The sequence below is a fragment of the Magnolia sinica genome, chromosome 3 (assembly GCF_029962835.1).
Source record: "Magnolia sinica isolate HGM2019 chromosome 3, MsV1, whole genome shotgun sequence".
Classification (NCBI taxonomy): Eukaryota; Viridiplantae; Streptophyta; class Magnoliopsida; order Magnoliales; family Magnoliaceae; genus Magnolia; species Magnolia sinica.
Window position 1 is genome coordinate 129,949,923 of NC_080575.1, and position 20,018 is coordinate 129,969,940.

Below are 20,018 nucleotides of genomic sequence, written 5' to 3' on the forward strand. Positions count from 1 at the left end.
AGCTAACAATGAGTTGGTACTTCACATCTGGCAGGTTCATGAACCAAAACTCTAAATATATATATATATATATATATATATATATATATATATATATTGATTGAACCATACTTTACGGGGCATGATCCATCCACAGTGTCGCCCAACAGAAATGGTCAGGTACATTGAGCCATGAGCCCCATTTTTACAGACCGAATCCGGAGGAAAGCCTGGGATAATGGATCCTATCCCCCCTCAAAAGGCAGGATGGCTAGAAACACAAGGTCAGTCGGTCACTATTGACTTCTTAGCATTGGCCCACCCATCAAGTGGTTAATTCATTAGTTGGTCCAGATTGATCCACGTATGCGCTTCTTAATATAAGGTAAGATAAGTTGGTACCCAGCACGGGCCTACCATTTTTGTGAAGACTAGCTCTTGCGTACCACAAACCAAAGACATAGGCGTGCAATAGCTATTCAGAAAGGGAATCTTCTCCTTCCAAATGCAAGTAGATCCAGCCCCTCCATAAGCCGTCAAATGTGGTCGTTTGTGAAATGCATGCCCTCCATGTGGATCCCATCTGCATACATACTCAGGTCCAAGAATCAGGTTGGTTAAATCATCACGTGGACAAGTTATTTGTTTGGCCAGGTGTTGAAATTTTGGTTTAAAAGATTAAAATATTTGAAAATTTCATTTTTCCGTAAAATTGATGATGAAAATTTTCAAATGAAAAAATACAGTTTTATTTACTTCCATGTCAGAGAGGATGAAATAAATTTTATGATTTATAAGTGGATATGTGTGTAGTATTCTTACTTGGAGTATTGGAAGTTGAGATACTCGAGTTATGTATTACAGTCCTATGTACTCAAGCGTGGGTAATGTGGATGTAGTGGCGCTAGATGGCGCACTTCGCACGTGTCGTAGAGTATACTCAAGACCTTACACGAACCATCGCGAGACGGTGCGAGGGGTGTAAGATAAGCCTCTGTTTTATAGGGTTACAGAGAACAGTCAGATCTATGAATCCAAAACAATCCGCTGTTTTGAGAATAGCTTGCAGCCTTAAAAGCTACCACGGTCCTAAAACGAATGAGCTTTGATAATCTAACAATCTGAAACGCCTCAAATTTAATATCAACAGTCAGAAACATTTTACAAACGTTCTGAACCATTAATGACCACTTAGCAACGATCCACTCCTCTGGTGTCTATATAAACTAGACCATTCCGGTCCAAAACCAATTAACTCCAACAGATCTCATACGAACCATTAGATTTCACCAACAACCTTCTCCTTCTAAGAATATTGTTAGACGACCACTAATCCAATCAATCAAACGATTAACTGCATTGAAAGAGTTTTTAAGCAGATCCCTTCGTGATTGTTGCACACAGGATCTAGATAGAAGGCTTATCTTATTTTAGAAGCAATTAACTTGTAACCCATCAGCAATCCATAAGGGAGCTAATCAAGTTTTAAGGACAACATATTCATATGTGATTCAGCTTGGTGTTAAAAATAAATAATTATATTGTTTCAATTGTTTCCAATATATTTTCCAACACCGGAGCAAAATCTGTTTGGTCCTTATGCCTCGGTGGTAGACTCACAAAGAGTTTCAACACAAGGTCATAGGTACCATTGTGATGAAATCCCAATGTGTTGTGAGTGCGTGTGAAAAAAAAAAACCCTGTGGGCAATTTGTATGTTCTTCCACCGGTGCCACGATCCACAAGCACGTACACTTACATGAATTATTTGGTTTTCCATTTCCCATGCATTTCATACGTATTGGTGGAGAAAGAAAAACCTTGTCAAGAAGACAATCTGCGTGGAACTACCACTATACAAACTATACATCAACGAAAGTACATATATTCATGTATTCACTACCATATTACAGTATACAGCAAAATTTGTAAAGCTTGTGAGCAAAAACTCAATATTGGGCCATCAGCCACCTGCACCACATCTCCAAGCAATTGTAAGGTTAAACGCCAGATAGTACCTTACCCATGTAAATCTCACAAGAAATGGTACATAAGACATGATGCCTGGGGATAATGAGGTCTCGAAATAGGTCGGCTTTGGTGTTGATGGGCATCCAAGAGCTTGAATAAGTCCTTCCACAGATAAGACTCGGAACTTGGAAGGAGGAGAATTGAGAGCAACATTGTCAACCCGGTGCTCGTAAATCTTGCCATCCTTATCTAGCTTGTACTCAGAGGTGCCATCAAAGCGGCCAAGGCTTTCCCATGGGACTCTAGGGATGCCATGGACGGTCCAACGGATCATTATGACTTTCTCGACAGGCTGCCAGACGCTAATGATGTCGACCCACAAAGCCTTGAAGAATATCCTGCCATGGAAGCGCAGCGCCCAGAAAATAAGCTTGTAGTTCTCGATGCCTGCAAACGTGTTGAGAGGATCTTTGAAGACGATATCATCCCTAGACAAGTGACAAAGAAGAAATTAGACTAGCACAAAGTAATTAGAATGTGTCTCTACATGAGGATAAATCTGAATTCTATGCTCATCTGATACCAACAAAGCAAATGTATGCCAAGTCACATCAAATTGCAGATCTACTACACTAGAACCATGGATGGAAGAGGCCTCATAGTCTCCCCAATATCAATGCAACTGACGACTTCAAAGGGAAATAACCAGTTTCACCCTGGGGCTAAATATCTCAATTTGAATCGGTTATGCACATGGAAAATTTACCAGATTTTGCATTGGAGAGAATACCAAATAAAAAATTGGCACATACATTTTTCGAATGAACACAGCATTTATTTTTGCTAGTTAAACAGAGCTGTGCATTCTGAAGTACATGTACACTTTATGTTATTCTCAGAAACCTTAAAATGGACTTAATAGTGTGGATCAGCAATGCCTGAACACGTAGTAAAAGATTTAGCTGTAATAAGATACAAATAGAACTTTGTGTAGGACTACTGATTATTTTACTAAGGCAAGATACACATCCTAAGAATGGAAATGAGCCAAGCAAAACCTAACAGGATATCTTGAACAAAAATATAGTAGTTGGCCAACTTGATATATTAAGATCAGTGTCAAAGTTCCACACAACAGGTGGGCAGTGCCAGAAGTCTGACACCAAGATACACAAATAATGGGATGAGTTTCTTTACTTCATAGCTAAATATCCAAAAGCTCTATTTAGCAACCAGCCAAATTGTATATTTGATATGGTAGTCAAGGATATGCACCTGTGGAACCCCCATCCCTGATTTTGTCAATACCGAGGATAGCATGGATTTCAAGAAAACAAGCACACAGCGTGTGCCTTCAAATTTGGAACGTTAGTGAGGATAGTAGGGTCTTGTGTGAAAAGATGTTCTACACCTATTGTGCTGTGGGTGCTAGGCTAACTGGGTTATTCTATACATGCAACACACATACCACATGTGCCGCCGTATGTCTTCAGGCACCCATGTGTGTGGCATTCAACCTTCAGGCGTGGCGCATGTGCCACATTCAACCTTCAAGTGCTACATGTGTGCTGACACTCCCACAAGTACATTCGACACGTGCCGCTATGCATCTTCAAGCACCTTAGATGTGTTGCATGCATTGTTCCGAGTATCCCTGATATTTATTGATAATATCCTTAATATTATCAGTATCTCCAGCTAGGTGATACCAATAACACTGGTAGTACCAAAAATTCCAGGTATCGGCGATATAGCGCTAAGTATTGCTAATGTATCGATGTTGCTAATGTATCGCTAATATTTTCAACTATGTAAATTCCAGGTGTTAACTTGTATCACCAATGTATCAATTATATTTCGATAACATCGCCCATGTATCGCAAATATTTTCAACCATGTAAATTATCTATTTATTAAAAACAAATCATTTCAATTTTTTTTGGGTGTATAGTTGTATGATGAAATGCATGTTTGTGTGTGTGTATGTCAATGTGTTAAATAGCGGTAGTGTGATGTGTAGCGCTCAGCCCTCTATATGGTGTAGCGTAAGCTACACAATACTTCTATTTTTTAATTAAAAAATATGACAAATATAATAAATAGTGAAAAAAAAGGAAAAAAATATATAAAAATGCCTAAAAGATGATTCATTTTATCAATTATAAGCATGTTCAAAAAAGTTATTAGTTATCATTTATCAAAAGCCAATCCACATATATAAGCCAAATCAAATAATTATCACATCAACAACTTTCTAAGCAAACCACTTTAATTAATAATGTCTAATTGAAACCACAAGTCACAATTATGAAAAGAAATAAAAATCCCATAGGTTAAAAGTACCAAGTACAATACAAGTGTCACATTCTTCAACATTAGAAACAAAGAAAACGTGAATATATATATATATATATATATATATATATATATATATATATATATATATATATATATATATAAGAGAGTAAAAAATACATTGTAGGCTTGTAGCTTACGCTACAGACGCTACGCGCTACGTAGCTATAACATACGCTACGACCCCTGTAGCGTACACTACAGGGGATTTAAGCTATTTGGGACGCTATGTAGTGCTACAGCCATGCTACGCTACATAGCGTATGCTACGGGCGCTATTTGAAACACTGGTGTATGTATGCATGCTTGAATGGATGGACATATGTATGTATGTATGCATGGATGGTTGATTGAATGGATGTGTGTGTGCGCGCACATGGATGGATGGATTATGCATGTGTAGATATGCATTTGTCATTATATGTATGTATGCATGCATGCATCCATGGATGGTCAAATGGATGGATCATGCATGTGTGTTTGTATGCATGTATGTGCTTGCATGGATGAACAAATTGTTGGATGGATGGACGGATCCACCATTTTCCTCATGTTTCCCCAATGCTTCCTTGAGTCAAAGATACATGCTTTTAGGCCCCCATTAAAGGAAAACTTATTAATTGATTTCTAAATATATGATTATGCTTCTTTTTCGCTATTATTTGATTCTTAAATATGTAGATGTGTATTTTAGTATCTCTTGAAGTATCATTGAAAAATTCCACCATTTTCCTCATGTTTCTCCAATGTTTCCCTGAGCCAACGTTATATGCTTTTATACCCCCATTAAAAAGAAACTTATTTTGTATGCGTCCTTTTTGCAATTAATTGATTCCTAAATATACAAATATGTGTATTTTAGCATCTCCTGAAGTTTCATTGAGAAATTTCATCATTTCCCCATGTTTCCCTTAGTCAACGATACATTTCCGGGTATTGGCTATATCAAATACATGTTTCCATATCCACAGCCAGCGATACATGTAACAATACCAATACTACGAACATTGGCCACATGCTAATCTAATCTTTTTGGACCCTACATGTCGTGTGCTACCATCAATCTTGATGTGCCCCACTTGTCCACATATGACAATTTACCAATGTGCACACGCAACACATGCTTGTCCATCCATCCTATTCCCAGGTATTCGATAAATGGGAATCAGGACAACAGAATAGCCTATCCAAGATAGATGTGTCCAGCTCTAGATAGCCCTATTATGGACAGATATATCCAGAATAGTCTATCCATGGTACAAGTTTGATGGTCACCAAATAGGCCCAAAGGCAAACCTATTATCCAAGGTAAAATAATGCCAAAATAGGGAATGTCTAAGACACTTGACTTCATAGTACAATTGCAGCCCACAGAAACCTTGTGGCCAACAAGCCTCATAAAGGAGGATGATTGATGTAAGGTGGGCAGCCAGATGTCACACCTTTGCCAAGTGAGTAATCATGAGAATTCCTATTTTGGTGATATAGGCAAAACACCCTGAATTGTTGGGACAAGGCTATAACGATGATGGTGCAGTTATTGAACAGGTAAACTGCAAGTATCCTACCTAACACAAATTTGTGGAGGGAGATGGGAAAGGAAGTAAATGAGTGAGACCAAAGGCCAGCAATAGGATGGGGTATGGAACCAAAAGCTGTGAGGAACTTTATGAAACATGGGCCATTGATTCAAGCCACATAGAACAGGAAGAATCTGCACCTGCCGAGAACTATGGGAACCACGGCTTAAAAACTAGCTGAGTCAATTCAAAACACAAACTCAACCAGATTGGATTTCAAGGGCCTCGGTGAGAAGCACATTTTCATGAAGTTTTTTTCCAAAGTTTTTTCTTTCCAGTTTTTTCAAGCCTTCTAATATTTTACAATCAATCTTTATATAATATTTTTAAATATCGATTCCCCTCCTTGGCTTTACCCGATACACATGGTTGTGGGTGATTGCGTGTATCTGCAGGGATTAGTCTCACTTCAAAAAAGAGGTGGGGATGCCCTGTGTCTTCAAAAAAAAAAAAAAATTATATCAAGTCCTACCTTCAAACAAACCACTCCGTGCCCCCCCCAATTTTCTTTTAAGTTTTTCAGCCAAGCTTTTGGGTTGACTCAATCTAATGGAATTAATTTTGAGTTGACTTGAGGGTTTCCAAGCCATGGTGGGAACGACCACTTTACACCTGTTAACTGGAATCATCTTTCCATTAAGTGCTACATAAATTTTGAAATATAATTTACAAGAAAATAACCTAATCAAGGCCTAACAAACAAGCGCAGAGTACAATGCCTAGATCCTTCAAATACCCTAGGTACACATATCGGGCGTGACATGGGTATGGATGTGGGATCCATGTTAGAAAGACCTCCATCAAAGCCAACCAACAAGAGTGTGTAGGTACAAAGAAAGAAGTGGTTGGAAAACTCACAAACATAGAGCTAATTAGAACTTTAAGATCTTGGTCCCTAAGAAGAATGATTCTAACTTGACAAGAAGCTATTGTGCAACAAGCCACCTGGCTGAGATGAGACTCATGAGAGAATTGAGGATAGCATTAGGAAAGAACATAACTCGTTGATTGTGATCAATCTATGTAATAGGCTTCTTTTTTTGGTAATAGACTATTAGATAGTGCTTGATTGTAATCGACCAATGTAATATTTGTCTATTACATTGCGCTTGTGGGAGTTTTATGCTCTCATTGCCGGTCCCCAGCCGAGATAAAGGAGGGTAGTTTTAAGTTGGCCGCTAGTGTCAAACTTATGCCAAAACTTCCAACATGAATCTGAACAATAATAGGAAAGAATATAAGACAATTAAACATGCTTGCAATACCTGGAAGATTATTCTAGGAGTCCGGATGCACTACCAAAGCTTTGTAGGATAAGATTATACTTCAAAGGAGGCAGTTTTGTGCATGAAAAAAAGCACTAGCTAAGTAGAAATCTCATTTTGGTAGCTTACACTAGTTTACCATTGAAACAATTTGTTATAGTAATAATGGGTCACATAAGCCTGATTTAAAAAACCTGGTGGTCCATTTTTTTTAAAATAAATAAATAAAAGTTATAGCTATCAATATGCGTTGATCTTTTACTTTTGGCCTCACTTCAGCTTTCGATGGATCTAATTCAGAAATGTACAAATAATACGATGAATTGCGTACAATGAATAGAGTGGATTTTATATACACAGCATGTTGTGCCCCACATAGTTCTCATGTTGTATGTGCTGCTTACAAGAATTGTTCTCAACAACAAAGTTGTTATCATTATTTTTATTAAGCTAATACATTATAGTTTATTGTAGAACTATACCCATTCAGTTAAGTTTATCCACATGGCACACAAATACGTCAATCTAAGCTGACCAAATCATTGGACCAAGATATTGATGCTTGTAGCTCAAAAAGCATGCTGATTCAACACTGTTGTGGGCCATGACCCATGATTTTAGAAATTTTAGTTTTCTTTATACAATGTTTCTCTTATTGTGGCTTGATATTTAAGCCTGCCTATTTTAAGTCATTAAAACATCATGGTGAACCCCACAAAAAATTAATAATTAAATAAATAAAAATGTAGAGGATAAGGTTATCTTCTTTTTTTTCTTTTTTTTTAAAAGGTGACTGAAATATATTAGAAAAAGATAAAAAGTACATGAGAAAAAGAGGGAAATTCCCGCTGAGATAGCAGGAGAAAACGACCTCCAAAGCTAAACAAAAACAACTAAGAAAAGAAATGAACCAGGCCCCAGTCTGCTAGGATATGCTGGACTCTTAGGATAGTAGAAACCGGGGGTTTAGAGATTCCTAGAAAACATCTCCTGTTTCTTTCTTCCCATACCGACCACTAGACTGCCAACAGACCCATTCTCCAAGATATCAAATTCTGCTTTCCCAAATTTGGACCATGCCAAACTTTTATCAGGTCATCGGTGGAGGAGGGGAAACACCACGCAATGTTGAAGGAGCTGAGGGCTGACCATACTTGGCCTATGAACGGGCAGTGAACGAAAAGATGGTCAATTGATTCCTCATCAGCCATACAGCAGATGCAAATATTGGTAATGAACATGCCCCTCTTCCTTAAGTTATCAACCGTTAAAACTTTCTTCTTCCCTACTAACCAGCCGAAAGCCAAAATCTTTGGAGGCACTTTGAACTTCCAGATTTTACCCGGCATGTGACTGTCCTTCCCTGATGAGGTTGCGGCTATTGAGAGAGAAAGAGAATTGACCAAGAACAATTTGGATTTGTCGTGTTTCCACAGGAGCTTGTCTTTTTGAGCTTTGTCCGGGTGGAGGCTGGAAATACGAGCTGAGTCCGATATTGGCAGGCGGATAGTAAGGTCTTTTCCGCTCACCTTATTACGCGCGATGGGGCGGCAATCTGGCTTGGAGTGTACTAGACCCCGGTGATATTCCAGAGTTGAGCTGTATTGATTTGGGGACTTAGATGAGGATTCGTATGCTTGACTTGCATCTCGCATCGCATGGCCTTGATACGGCCGACATCATTCATGCCTTACATCGCATAGCCTTGCTACGGCTAACAGTATTCATGGATTCATCAGCATGTTCCGCATTACTCTGATACTGCATAACTGTATTACTACCTTGCGCACACACTTTCACCACCCTCTAAGCTTTCCATAAGCTTATGCACGACCATTGCGTGCAGGTGACGTTGGACCGCAGCAGCGCTGAGGTAGGAGCGCATAGTAGATCATCTTGAAGCTTTTTGTCCATTATTATTGTATTTCCCTTTATGCTCATTGTACTTATAAAGTTTTTGATCATAGTGGAAATGTGATGGAGTTTTGGTTGTTGTTTGTGGGTTATGCCTTTGGTTAGCTTATTATAAATCAAACCGACGTTGAAAATCCTCATCGTAGCATCTCAGGATCGGAACCTGGCGAATAGGCGCTAGGAGTCGAGAATGGGGTACTACGGAGGCTATCAGCGCCGGATTCGGCAATCGGGAATTTTGTGAGCCCCGTTTTCAAGTTCGGGGCGTGACACTCATAGTTAGCAAGGACCTCTCAAGAATGCTCTAAAAAGGTCAAGAAGTTGGAATCCTAAGCGGTATTACAGTGCAAGGGATGGCCGCGCCGATCTCTCATATCCAGTTTGCAGACGATACTCTCCTATTTAGCAAAGCCGATATTGTTAAGGTTAACAATCTTCGCATCACTATTCGTTGTTTTGAAGCTGTCTCGTGCCTTAGAGTTAACACATCTAAATCTAAGATGATCGGAGTTAACATGGAGGAAGAAGAGTTGAGGCGTTATGGGGAAGAGTTGGAATGTGCTACAACATCTTTGCCGACCACTTTTGTTGGGCTCCCCCTGTGTATTGGTATACCCCTTAAGTATCTATGGGATAAGGTCATTGAAAGGTTCGGAAAGTATTGTTGGGAGGAAGACTCACTATCATCAAGGCCGCCCTTTCCAATCTTCCCCTATACTTCATGTCTTTGTTTAAATGTCCGTATTCAGTGCTGACAAGATTTGAAAAACTAAGGCGGAATTTTCTTTAGCAAGGTAAGGAGGAAAAAAAGAAGTTCCACCTGGTTGATTGGAAGCAGGTTTGCAAAAAATATCAGGAGGGTGGCGCTGGCATCAAGGATCTCAAAATTATGAATCAAGCTCTTCTAGGTAAGTGGATATGGAGGTTAGGTTCCGAGAACGGTGCTCTGTGGAACAAGATTATTAAAAGTAAATACGGCAGTTCAGAGGGAGGATGGTGGACCAAAGATTCTTCCTTATATAGGGCTTCAGCCATATGGAAAGGAATAGTCTCTTTACATAGGGAGGTGAGTAAAGGGGTCGGTCACGAGCTAGGAAAAGGGGATAAAATCAGGTTTTGGGAAGACATATGGATAGGGGACACGGTATTGAAAGATGAATTTAGTAATATTTATCTCATCAACCCTTGCCAATTTGCTACAATGAAAAAATTCTTTTTGACTCAAGGCAGTAAAACTGTTTGGTTTGTGGACAGCAGAAGATACCTTCAAGACTGGGAAATCAACGAGTACGCTTCGCTCTTGGATCGCATCTTCAGGGCAGTGCCAAACCTGTCTAAGGATGATAGAATTATCTGGAGACCAGATAAATCCAGTGCTTTCATGGTAAAGTCCTTATTCAATTAACTAGTTAGCAGCCCTTCTCCCCTTCCTGAGCCTCTGTTCAGTCATATTTGGAAGCTGTCAATTCCCCCCAAGTTCGTTACTTTTGGGTGGCTGGTGGGTAGGAAGAAAATCCTTACGGTAGAAAATCTTAGAAAAAGGGGCATGACTTTGGTGAATGTATGCCTTCTTCTTCTTTTTTTTTTTTACACACGCACACACACCCCCACACACTCACGCTGTAGTGGGCTTTCACCACCAATGGATACTCGAACCCTTGACTGGGTGTTGAAACTCCCAAGAGTCTACCACCCGAGCAAGAGCAAGGATCCTGGTGAATGTATACCTGTGTTGCATGAAAAAAGAGGAAACGGTGGACCATTTGCTCATTCAATGTCCTTTTATCAGTCTCATTTGGACGGATTTTCTCACTCGGTTCGGTATTAGCTGGTGTTTCCCTGAGTCTGTGGATCTTCTATTGAAAGCTTGACACGGGATTAGATTTGATAAACAGAAAATGTGGATTTGGAGATCAGCCATTATTGCCATCTGGCGGTGTGTTTGGGAAGAAAGGAACGAAAGATGTTTTTAGGACAGGGAGAACGCAGCTGAGAGTGTAGCTAGTAAGGCCAAACACACTATCACTGAATGGGCCACTTGTGTAGACAGTGTTAAGGGATGTAATCTTTTGTTTCTCGGAGTTTAGATGGGCTTGCTTTCTCAGCTTCCCTTCTTCTCCTTTTGTTTCTTTGTTCTGTTTAATATAATTCAGTGATCTTTCAAAAAAAAAAAACAATCAGCCACTATGATGCTCGATTTGGCACTAGACGAAAACTATTAGGCAACTCGTCTTTCAGGGTGGAATCTCCCACCCAAATGTCTTCCCAGAAATGAGTTGAGTTACCATTTCCAATAGTGATGCTGGTCCCTTTGAGAACCTCACATTTAGAGGATAGGATTCCCCTCCAGATGGCTGAAGCTTTGTAAACCGAAGAGTCTTTGGTCCACCATCCACCTACGGATCTCTCATATTTGCTTTTTATAATCAAGTTCCATAAGGAGCCGTCTTCCGTACCCAACCTCCAAGTCCATTTGCCAAGAAAAGCCGCATTCATAATTTTTAAATCTTTCACCCCGGCACCCCCTTCTTTGATATGCTTACAAACTTCCTTCCATTTAATCAAATGGAATTTCTTTTCCTCTTTACCGTGCCATAGGAAATTTCTTCCAAGTCTTTCCAAAGAATTCAAGACTGACGCCGGGCATTTATAAACAGACATAAAATATAGAGGAAGGTTTGATAAGGCTAAGTTTATCAACGTAAGCTGACCTCCCAAAGATAAAAATTTGCATTTCCAAGTGGCGAGGTACTTCTCAAATCTTTCTAACGCCTTGTCCCAAGAGCTTTTGGAATCTTACCGATACATAAAGGGAGCCCAACAAATGAAGAAGGGAGCTTACCTTTTGGACATTGAAACAGGTCAACAAAACTATCTATTTCTGCTTCCTCCAAATTGATCCCGAAGATCTTTGACTTTGAGAGGTTTACTTTTAGGCCCGAGACTGCCTCAAATCAAAGGATAAGCAAACGCAAATTGCAGATTTTGTCTTCTTCGGCTTCGCTGAAAATTAGCGTGTCGTCGGCGAACTGAATGTGAGAAATAGGGAGAGTCATACCTTTCACCTTGAAACCTCTGATGATACCTTCTTCTTAGCCCTTTGATAACATTTTGGAGAAAGCTTCAGCTACAAACAGGAAAAGAAAGGGAGACAATGGGTCACCTTGACGTAAACCTCTCAAGCCTCTGAAAAAGCCTTTGGGAGAGTCGTTGAGGAGAACCGAGTAATGAGCTGACTGAACACATTCCCCCATCCAACCAGTCCACTTGATGCCAAAGCCCATGCGCCGCAACATATACTTGAGAAAAGACCAGTTGACATGGTCATAGGCTTTTTCTATATCGAGTTTGAATAAGAGACCCTTTTCGCCAAATCTGTATTGCGAGTCCACACACTCCGTTGCGATGAGGGCGCTATCGATAATTTGTCTGCCAAGAATAAAAGCGCTTTAATTGTCGGAGATTATCTTGCCTAACACCCCTTTCAGCCGATTAGCAAGAACTTTCACTAGAATTTTATACGAGGCGCCTATGAGACTGATCGGTCTGAAATTTGATAGGGAGTTCACTCCCGAGGATTTGGGGATTAGAGCAATAAAAGAGGCCCCCAAGTCGCTGGAAATATGTCCTCTATTCTGAAATTCAGAAATAAAGTCCATAACGTCTCCTTTTAGATCCTCCCAGAAAGTGCAAAAAAAAGCCATAGGATAGCCATCAAGCCCAAGAGCTTTATCACCTTCCATATTGTCCAAAGCACCTTTAACTTCCTTGACTGTAATGTTAGATTCTAAGAAAGAAGCCTCTTCAGCAGAGATGCCATCGAACTGCAGATTATCAAGCTTCGGTCTGGTCCAACCATCGTCCCAAAATAGAGGAGAAGTGGTGACTGCACTCGGCTGAGATTTTATCTTTATCCTCTGTCTAAGAGCCTTCTATAATAAGACTGTTGATCCTATTATATCTAGCACAAGCCGAGGCTATAGAATGAAAAAATTGTGTTTTTATCGCCTTCCTTTATCCGCTTGCATCTGAATTTGAGCCTCCAAGATGTTTCTTCTTCTAGAATCCTGGCAAAATACAATTGCGCTAGCTATAATCTTCTCTCCCTCAGTTTAACAGATAGCTGAACAGATTCGGCCTGAGAGTCAATGGATTGCATTTCAGAAAGTAAGCTGCTCGTTTCTAAATGTCTCTTTCAAAGCTAGGAAGACTTCCAACCTTTGATTTTGAGTTTTAGAAGCTTCAGTTTTCTGCTTAATTTGTAGCCTGCGTAGCCTTCTACAATCAAATCAAACCACCAATCTGAAATTTGCTGCTTGAAACCCTCTATCTTCAGCCAACCCATATCAAACTTGAAAGGTTTAGGCCCCCAGTTGCCCTCAATAGAATAAAGAATAAGGGGACTGTGATTAGAAGTTGGTTTGGGAAGAAGATGCTGAGAGGGATATGGGAAAGTTTCAATCCATTCAGTGGAGACTAAGAATCTATCTAGTCTAGCCATAGAAGGATTGATTCTTTCATTGGACCATGTGAATTTGGAACCTGATAGAGGAAGGTCCACTAAGCTCTGATCATCTATCCAGCTGAAGAAGGACCTCATAGCAACAGTGATAGGCCCCTTTTTTTATTTATCCTCCGCAAAACAAGTGATATTGAAGTAGCCCCCTATGCACCAAGGGCCATGAAAGAGCTGTCTTGCTGAATTGAGATCCTCCCAATCCCAAAATTCGGATCTTCTGACCTCAAGATTAGGGCCGTAGACCAAAGTAATATGAGTGCTGAAATCAAAACAGATCTCTTTTAGGATGATTGAGACCGAGAAGACCCCATTACGACTCTGAATCTTTGTCCATTTTGACGAATTCCAAGCAACCAAAATACCGCCTGCACTTCCTACTGCATTAAAAGCCACCCAATCCACATATTTAGCCTTCCAGATACTGCGAATTAGGCTGTCATTGAAGCTGGACACCTTAGTTTCTTGAAGACAGACAACCTTTGCCTTACTACACTCAATAATATCTCTAATAAGGGACCTCTTATGTTTTGTGCCCATACCCCTAACGTTCTAGGAGAGGATCTTCATCTATGACACCGATCTTCCCCGTTGTCTTCCCCTGAGCTATCCTAAAATACGATTATGATGAATATTCTGAGAGGCCCTGTTGTTTCCTGATATGTGGGGAGATCTCCTTTGAGGAGTAATGCCGGTCAGCGGCCTACCGTGCGATTCAATGCAATGGAATAAGGCTATAAAATCTTCGGGGTGGTCCCCGAAGGATAGACCCATGGACCTGCCCACGTGACCCATCGCTTCCCTAATCCACCATTTTTTCTGAATGATCTCTATCATCTTTGCCCTTTGAGCTAGCAAATCGGATTGATTCGAAGTCTGGAATTTTTGGATTTCAGATTCATCTCCCTGCCTGATTTGAAGAGGTTCTACTTCGATGATTTCGCCTCCATTAGCTTCCTGAAATAACGAGACGAGGGACCAATCTGCCATATCTTCCCTGATGGCCTGAGATGGGGGAATGGAATTGTGAATAGAGTTCGCGTCATCCGATTAACACAGAGAAATTGCTCTGTCTTCATCTAGGAGAAATTCCATCATATCTCTAGCAGGTTCCTCAAGCTCTGACGGAGTTAACAGGATAAGGGGAATTAGGTAACGAAAGGGGATGACAGGTAATAAGGGCCTCTTTGGCTCGCAGCAAGAGGTCCTTTGCTATCTTGACAACTGGAGAACAGCGAACTGTGCTGAGGGAGAGACTAGAGGATGATGGCTGGAGCGAATGAGGAGGGATGAAATGAGATGGAATATCATCAGGAAAAGGCTCGTCCAAAAGACGAGAGCCTAGCTTGCAGTCGGGACCCCATCTGGGGCTTTCATCTCGATCAGTGACACCTATAAAAGGAGACGTCGCGATGCTCAATACCTGTAGCTGCATCGGGAGATATTTTTCCTTAGGATTGAGAAATGTCTCTTCTTTCGGCTAAAACAACTGGCCTCTGACGAAACTACTCCAAAGAAGCTTCTTCGACACGCCTTGTATCGGGAATGCGACACGTGTCAAGAATTAAGCTCAGTGCTCCTGCGGAGAAAGGAGTGCTATGTGTGTGCGGGAATTGTGCGGCGCAAGAGTATGGATTCACTGCTCCTCTCGCCTGGAAATCCGACTGCATACAGGAGGATCTAGCCTTCCAGATCTCGCCGACTACATACGGGAGGATTTGGCCTTCCAGATCTCGCCCCACCTGGCAGTATGGTGACCTTTTATCTCCTGTTGTATTGGCAGATACAGAACTTTTCCTTCGGCTTTAACCTGAACATATGGCGGGAGGGGATCACCCTTTTTTCTGCTAACCCTTGCCCTGATGACACCCATTTCTTCTCCTCGGATTGTTTTTGGGTCCAGTTCGATGAGATTGCCTAGACGCGATGCCGCTGTTCGGAAAAAATCTTCATGCCATAGCTCTAATGGAACCAACCATATGAGTATCCAGACCTCTTCGTCCCCGAAAGCGGAAAACTCTTTCCATGACTGAACTTCATAAATAGGACCATCCTTGTGTCGGGCTCTAGCCATGATCAGAAGATCTGGATTAACATCGGATTGTAATCTGATCCATAGGATGTTAGCTCCGATTGGCCTAATAGATAACTTATCCGCTGGAATCCTGCACGTTTCATCAACCCAATTTGTGACCTGATCGATCGTAGCTCCATCTTTGGTGATGACCACCACCATATCTCTGAGATCTGCCGACGATCGAACTATCATTTCTCAATTAATATAGGCCACATTTTTCTCCGGGAGCTTAGACGATTCCTATTCCCGATTTGAACCTTCTATCTGGCTAATTATATCTCCAACAATGTTGATCCTTTTGGAATGTAATAGGGCTTCTTTATATGGTTGAGGTTGTTGATGATGTTGTCTCTTGGCGATATTCGATGTCTGCACTACCAATGTAGGCTTTTTCCGATCAACTGGAAATCCTTTTCTACGATTCAGCTCTGGCCCAAATCTGGCTTTCTGCACCACCATCTTTCTACCCCCAAAGCTTTCTCCATGGAGGAGTAGGATAGCCCTACCTAACTCCTCTTCCGAGCACATTCTAACCAAAGCGAACTCTCTGTAGTTGCCATTGTTTGGGCTTCTCGGCCTTATCACCTTATCACCTCCATTACTGTTCCCGCTCTTCCAAAGACCCTGGAAAAGTTGATTGGAACCCATCCCTCCAAAAATCCCTTAACGAACAAAGTAGGGTACTTTGACAAATCCCGCTCCTTGCTTCCACGGGAAGAGCGAGGAGCTTTCTTCTCAGTCACCAGTATCCACTCCCTTTCCATTTCTCTACTCCATGGAAGGAGCTTTCTTCAAGCTTTCTTCATTTGATCAATTATACGAGTTGTTTATTTTCTGTTTTAGTATTCCACATATCCTACATCAGAAGCATTTGTTTCAACTATTTTTGCTGTGTCTTCTCAAGGGGGAGGTTATCTTACAAACCTTTGTAGTTTATTGACAAATCATAACCCTAATTTTCCTATTTTGGTTCCCTAATCCCCAAATTGATTCCGAAACTCTAAATCACAAATCCATTTGAATGTTGAAACGATCCTATGCTAAAATGGGATTCCCAAATCTTGTTGGGACCTTCTTTCCTAATTTTATTTTGAATGAACATTGTGGGATGATAATTTTGATTGAAACCAAGCTAGTTAAATCTGAATTTTTTGTTTTGTGGTAGAATGCTTGATTTAATTGTAGTATGCTGAAATTTGGTCTCATCTAGCATCTTAGCCTAGAAAACATTCATCCTGCATCATTTCTTCTCTTAATAGAAGCTGCTATTTCTTCTTCTTCAAAAAAAAAAATTGATAGTTCAAGGAGAGAATAGATCAGGACCCTCGGGAACCTGGTTTTACAGTGATGATGGCATGGCAAGAGTGCTCTGGTTGCTTGTGGAACTTGCTTAACAGGTGCAGGATTTATGGAGCCCAACTCTAGGTCAATTGGCACCTTGAAAAACAAAAGCAATGCAATGTGGACTTTCCTACTCGTCAGTGTGTTCCTCTCTTTTCCATTGTGTTATGGTCTGCACAGCTATAGAATCATAAGCAAACATGGAACTGTCATCTCTAACTGGATCAGTGCACATTTTATTTGCTTAAGTTGTAAGCAATATCACTAAAAGCAAACAGTAATGAAATGTCTCCCTCCATATGAATTTTTAAATTTTTTATCTCATTAAATTCAATAACAAGAGTTTCTAACTTCCATTCAACGAAGAGAGAGAGAGAGAGAGAGAGAGAGAGAGAGAGAGAGAGAGAGAGAGGAAAAAAGGTTATCAAACAGAAATCCCAAGCTCAATGAGTTAAGTTGAGAAGGCCAAAATAATTAATTTTTTGTTTGTTTTGGGAGCATGAATGGATTGAATTGCAAATGTTCAATTTAATAAGGATGAAATGACAAAAAAATTTTAAAAAAATGCCGTTAGGTTGTTTATCAATAACTTGAAATTAATGTATTTGCAGTTTGTACTCCACACTCTCAATATGAATGATGTGGAAGGAAGAGTACGATTTCATTATCCCACTTTATTCGACTACATATTGCAATTCAATTTAATAGCATGTCCAAACACTTCAATTCCTCATCAGCATGAGAATGAAAAATAAACCTAAAATAATCCAAACAAGAACCAAGCTGACAAAGATTACCGCTAATCATTGACATAATTGAAATTAAAATAATAATAATAATAAATAACGATAACTGAAATTCTCTACTGCAATGGCAAAGACAAGCAGATCATCGTATTGTAACGGACCTGTAGATATCAAAACTGAGCTCCCTGTAGAAGAGCTCTGGGAACTCCTCTCGCAGAGTACGGATAGCATATCCCGTATTCATGTAGTAGTTCTGCTTATCGTCGTTGCCGCCTCCAGCCTTATGTTTTGAAGGAGAAGGAGAGCTGGGCCGTGCCGGAGCAGAGAAATGCCGACAAATACTCGCATCTCGTACGGAACCCGAAACCCTAACCTCGAGATCCGTGACGCTCAATCGAGACCTGGTTTCTCCGCATCTGCTGCTGTTTTTGGGGATGATTTTGCAGTTGCGATTGGAAGACAGTCCGATACGACTAGCTCCCGTAACGAAGGCGATTTCGGGGAAGAAGATAGGAAACGCCATCCGATACCGAAACGTAACGGATCACGAAAAGAGAAGACGGATTTCGGATAGGGGATTTCGTATGGTTTCCATTGCGGAAATGGGAAAATGGGAAATGGAAAATGAAACGAGGCATTTACCAATTTTATTACACGGTTTTGATGGCGATAGTAGGAATAAGATCCTCGATCCGTGTACATACATTATACTCGGGTTTTAAGTTCGGATAAGTGGAGCCCAAGTTTTACTAATCTGACCATTGGTCTGTTTGGTGTCACGGTGGATGGATTCGTCCCCGAGAATCTCCCAAATTTTAAGATCATAGCCACTAATCATGGGACTTTTTAAAATTGAATATGGACCGTTGATGTACTTCTCTTCTTTAACGGTCATTTTAGGACACAAAAATGAAAGGCCAGGGTTGTTCTATTGACGAGATTTTCAGCATAGTCCATCGCGGTGAGTCCAAATGACAAACGGTCTGGATCACTGAACCCTGAACCTTACTTTGTAGAGATTGAAAAATCGGGCATACTGCTGTCCTCGGATCAAGGATACAATTATTCGTCGGAGATGGATAGGGTAAGGCACCGCTAACGTCGCATCTGAAGGCCACGTCAGATTTAAAAGGATTGATATTTATACACGTCGGATTGATATCTTGAACCGTTCCATCTACGAGGGGACCACTGACCAATTATTTTAACGTGAACCACGAGCCTCACTTGTGCATATCTTTGGTGGTGGATTGTTTTATTCCACGTGTGCAAGGAGGTAAAAAGGGTGCGTCTGTGGGTCCCATTTGTACCGCATTCATGCATCATCAAACGCTGCGCAACTGAACTTAGGTAGACCCGTCATGGTGGACATCTGTTTTGCCCGCTCATATTAGGGCATGAGCCTAAAAATGAGGCAGATCCACAACTTAAAGTGGGCCCCACTTTGGAGATTGAATGCCCACATTAAAACATTCACGGGGCCATGAAAGTTTTGAATTAGGTTAATTTATTTAATTTTTAAGTTCATCCCAGTGGGAATGACCTTATGAACCATTTGATGGCACATAAATATTATATTGAACCTAAAAAGGTTTCAATGCTAAGTGTTTTCTTTTTTAATGATAGTCCACTTGAGTTTTGGATTTACCTTACTTTTGGGCTCATGTCCTGACAAGGGTCGATCAAATGGATGGATAAGATGGATTTCTCACAAATACCATGGTAAGCGCCACCTAGGCATCCTGCATGATCCTTACATGTGAATTGAGTAGCGGTCAAGGGCATCTCAGATGTGCCCCTCGTTGTAGATATCCCGGGGCCCAAAAATCATGCTAATTGCATTATCCTTTATTAAAAAAAAAAAAAAAAATACACGCCCACACACAACCCACCCACTCACTCCCTAGCGGGATTTCACCACCAATAAGTACAAAAACCCTTGATAATGGTAATTGCATCATCCTAGCCGCACATATGTAATGAATTTGGGGAGGCAGATTGCCTGGTGACTCGGTCTATGGAGTCCAGTATAAGGTATTGTTTCATCCATCATGTCCATTCATTTTGTCATCTCAATTTAAGGCATGAGCTCAAAAAAGAAGTAAATCCAAAGCTTAAGTGAAACAGTGGGGATAATGACTTGAAACCTTCCAAAGGTCCACTACGAGCCGTGGGAGGGTCTGGATTAACAGTAGATGGTTGGGCATTTTTGGACAAAATGGTTTATATAAAATTGCAATAAAAAATGATGGATTATCTCCCCCATCAGCAACA

At 40.6% G+C, this 20,018-nt stretch overlaps 1 protein-coding gene across 1 annotated transcript; it reads right to left on the reverse strand.

The window, feature by feature from the left end:
• Positions 1–1,817: 1,817 nt before the first annotated feature.
• LOC131241320 (uncharacterized) lies at positions 1,818–18,374 on the reverse strand. Its single transcript, XM_058240118.1, has 2 exons — positions 17,906–18,374; positions 1,818–2,438 (listed from the first exon to the last, which is right to left on the reverse strand). Exons 1-2 carry the CDS (start codon positions 18,265–18,267, stop codon positions 1,943–1,945), a joined length of 858 nt encoding a protein of 285 aa, XP_058096101.1. The 5' UTR covers positions 18,268–18,374; the 3' UTR covers positions 1,818–1,942.
• Positions 18,375–20,018: the final 1,644 nt, after the last annotated feature.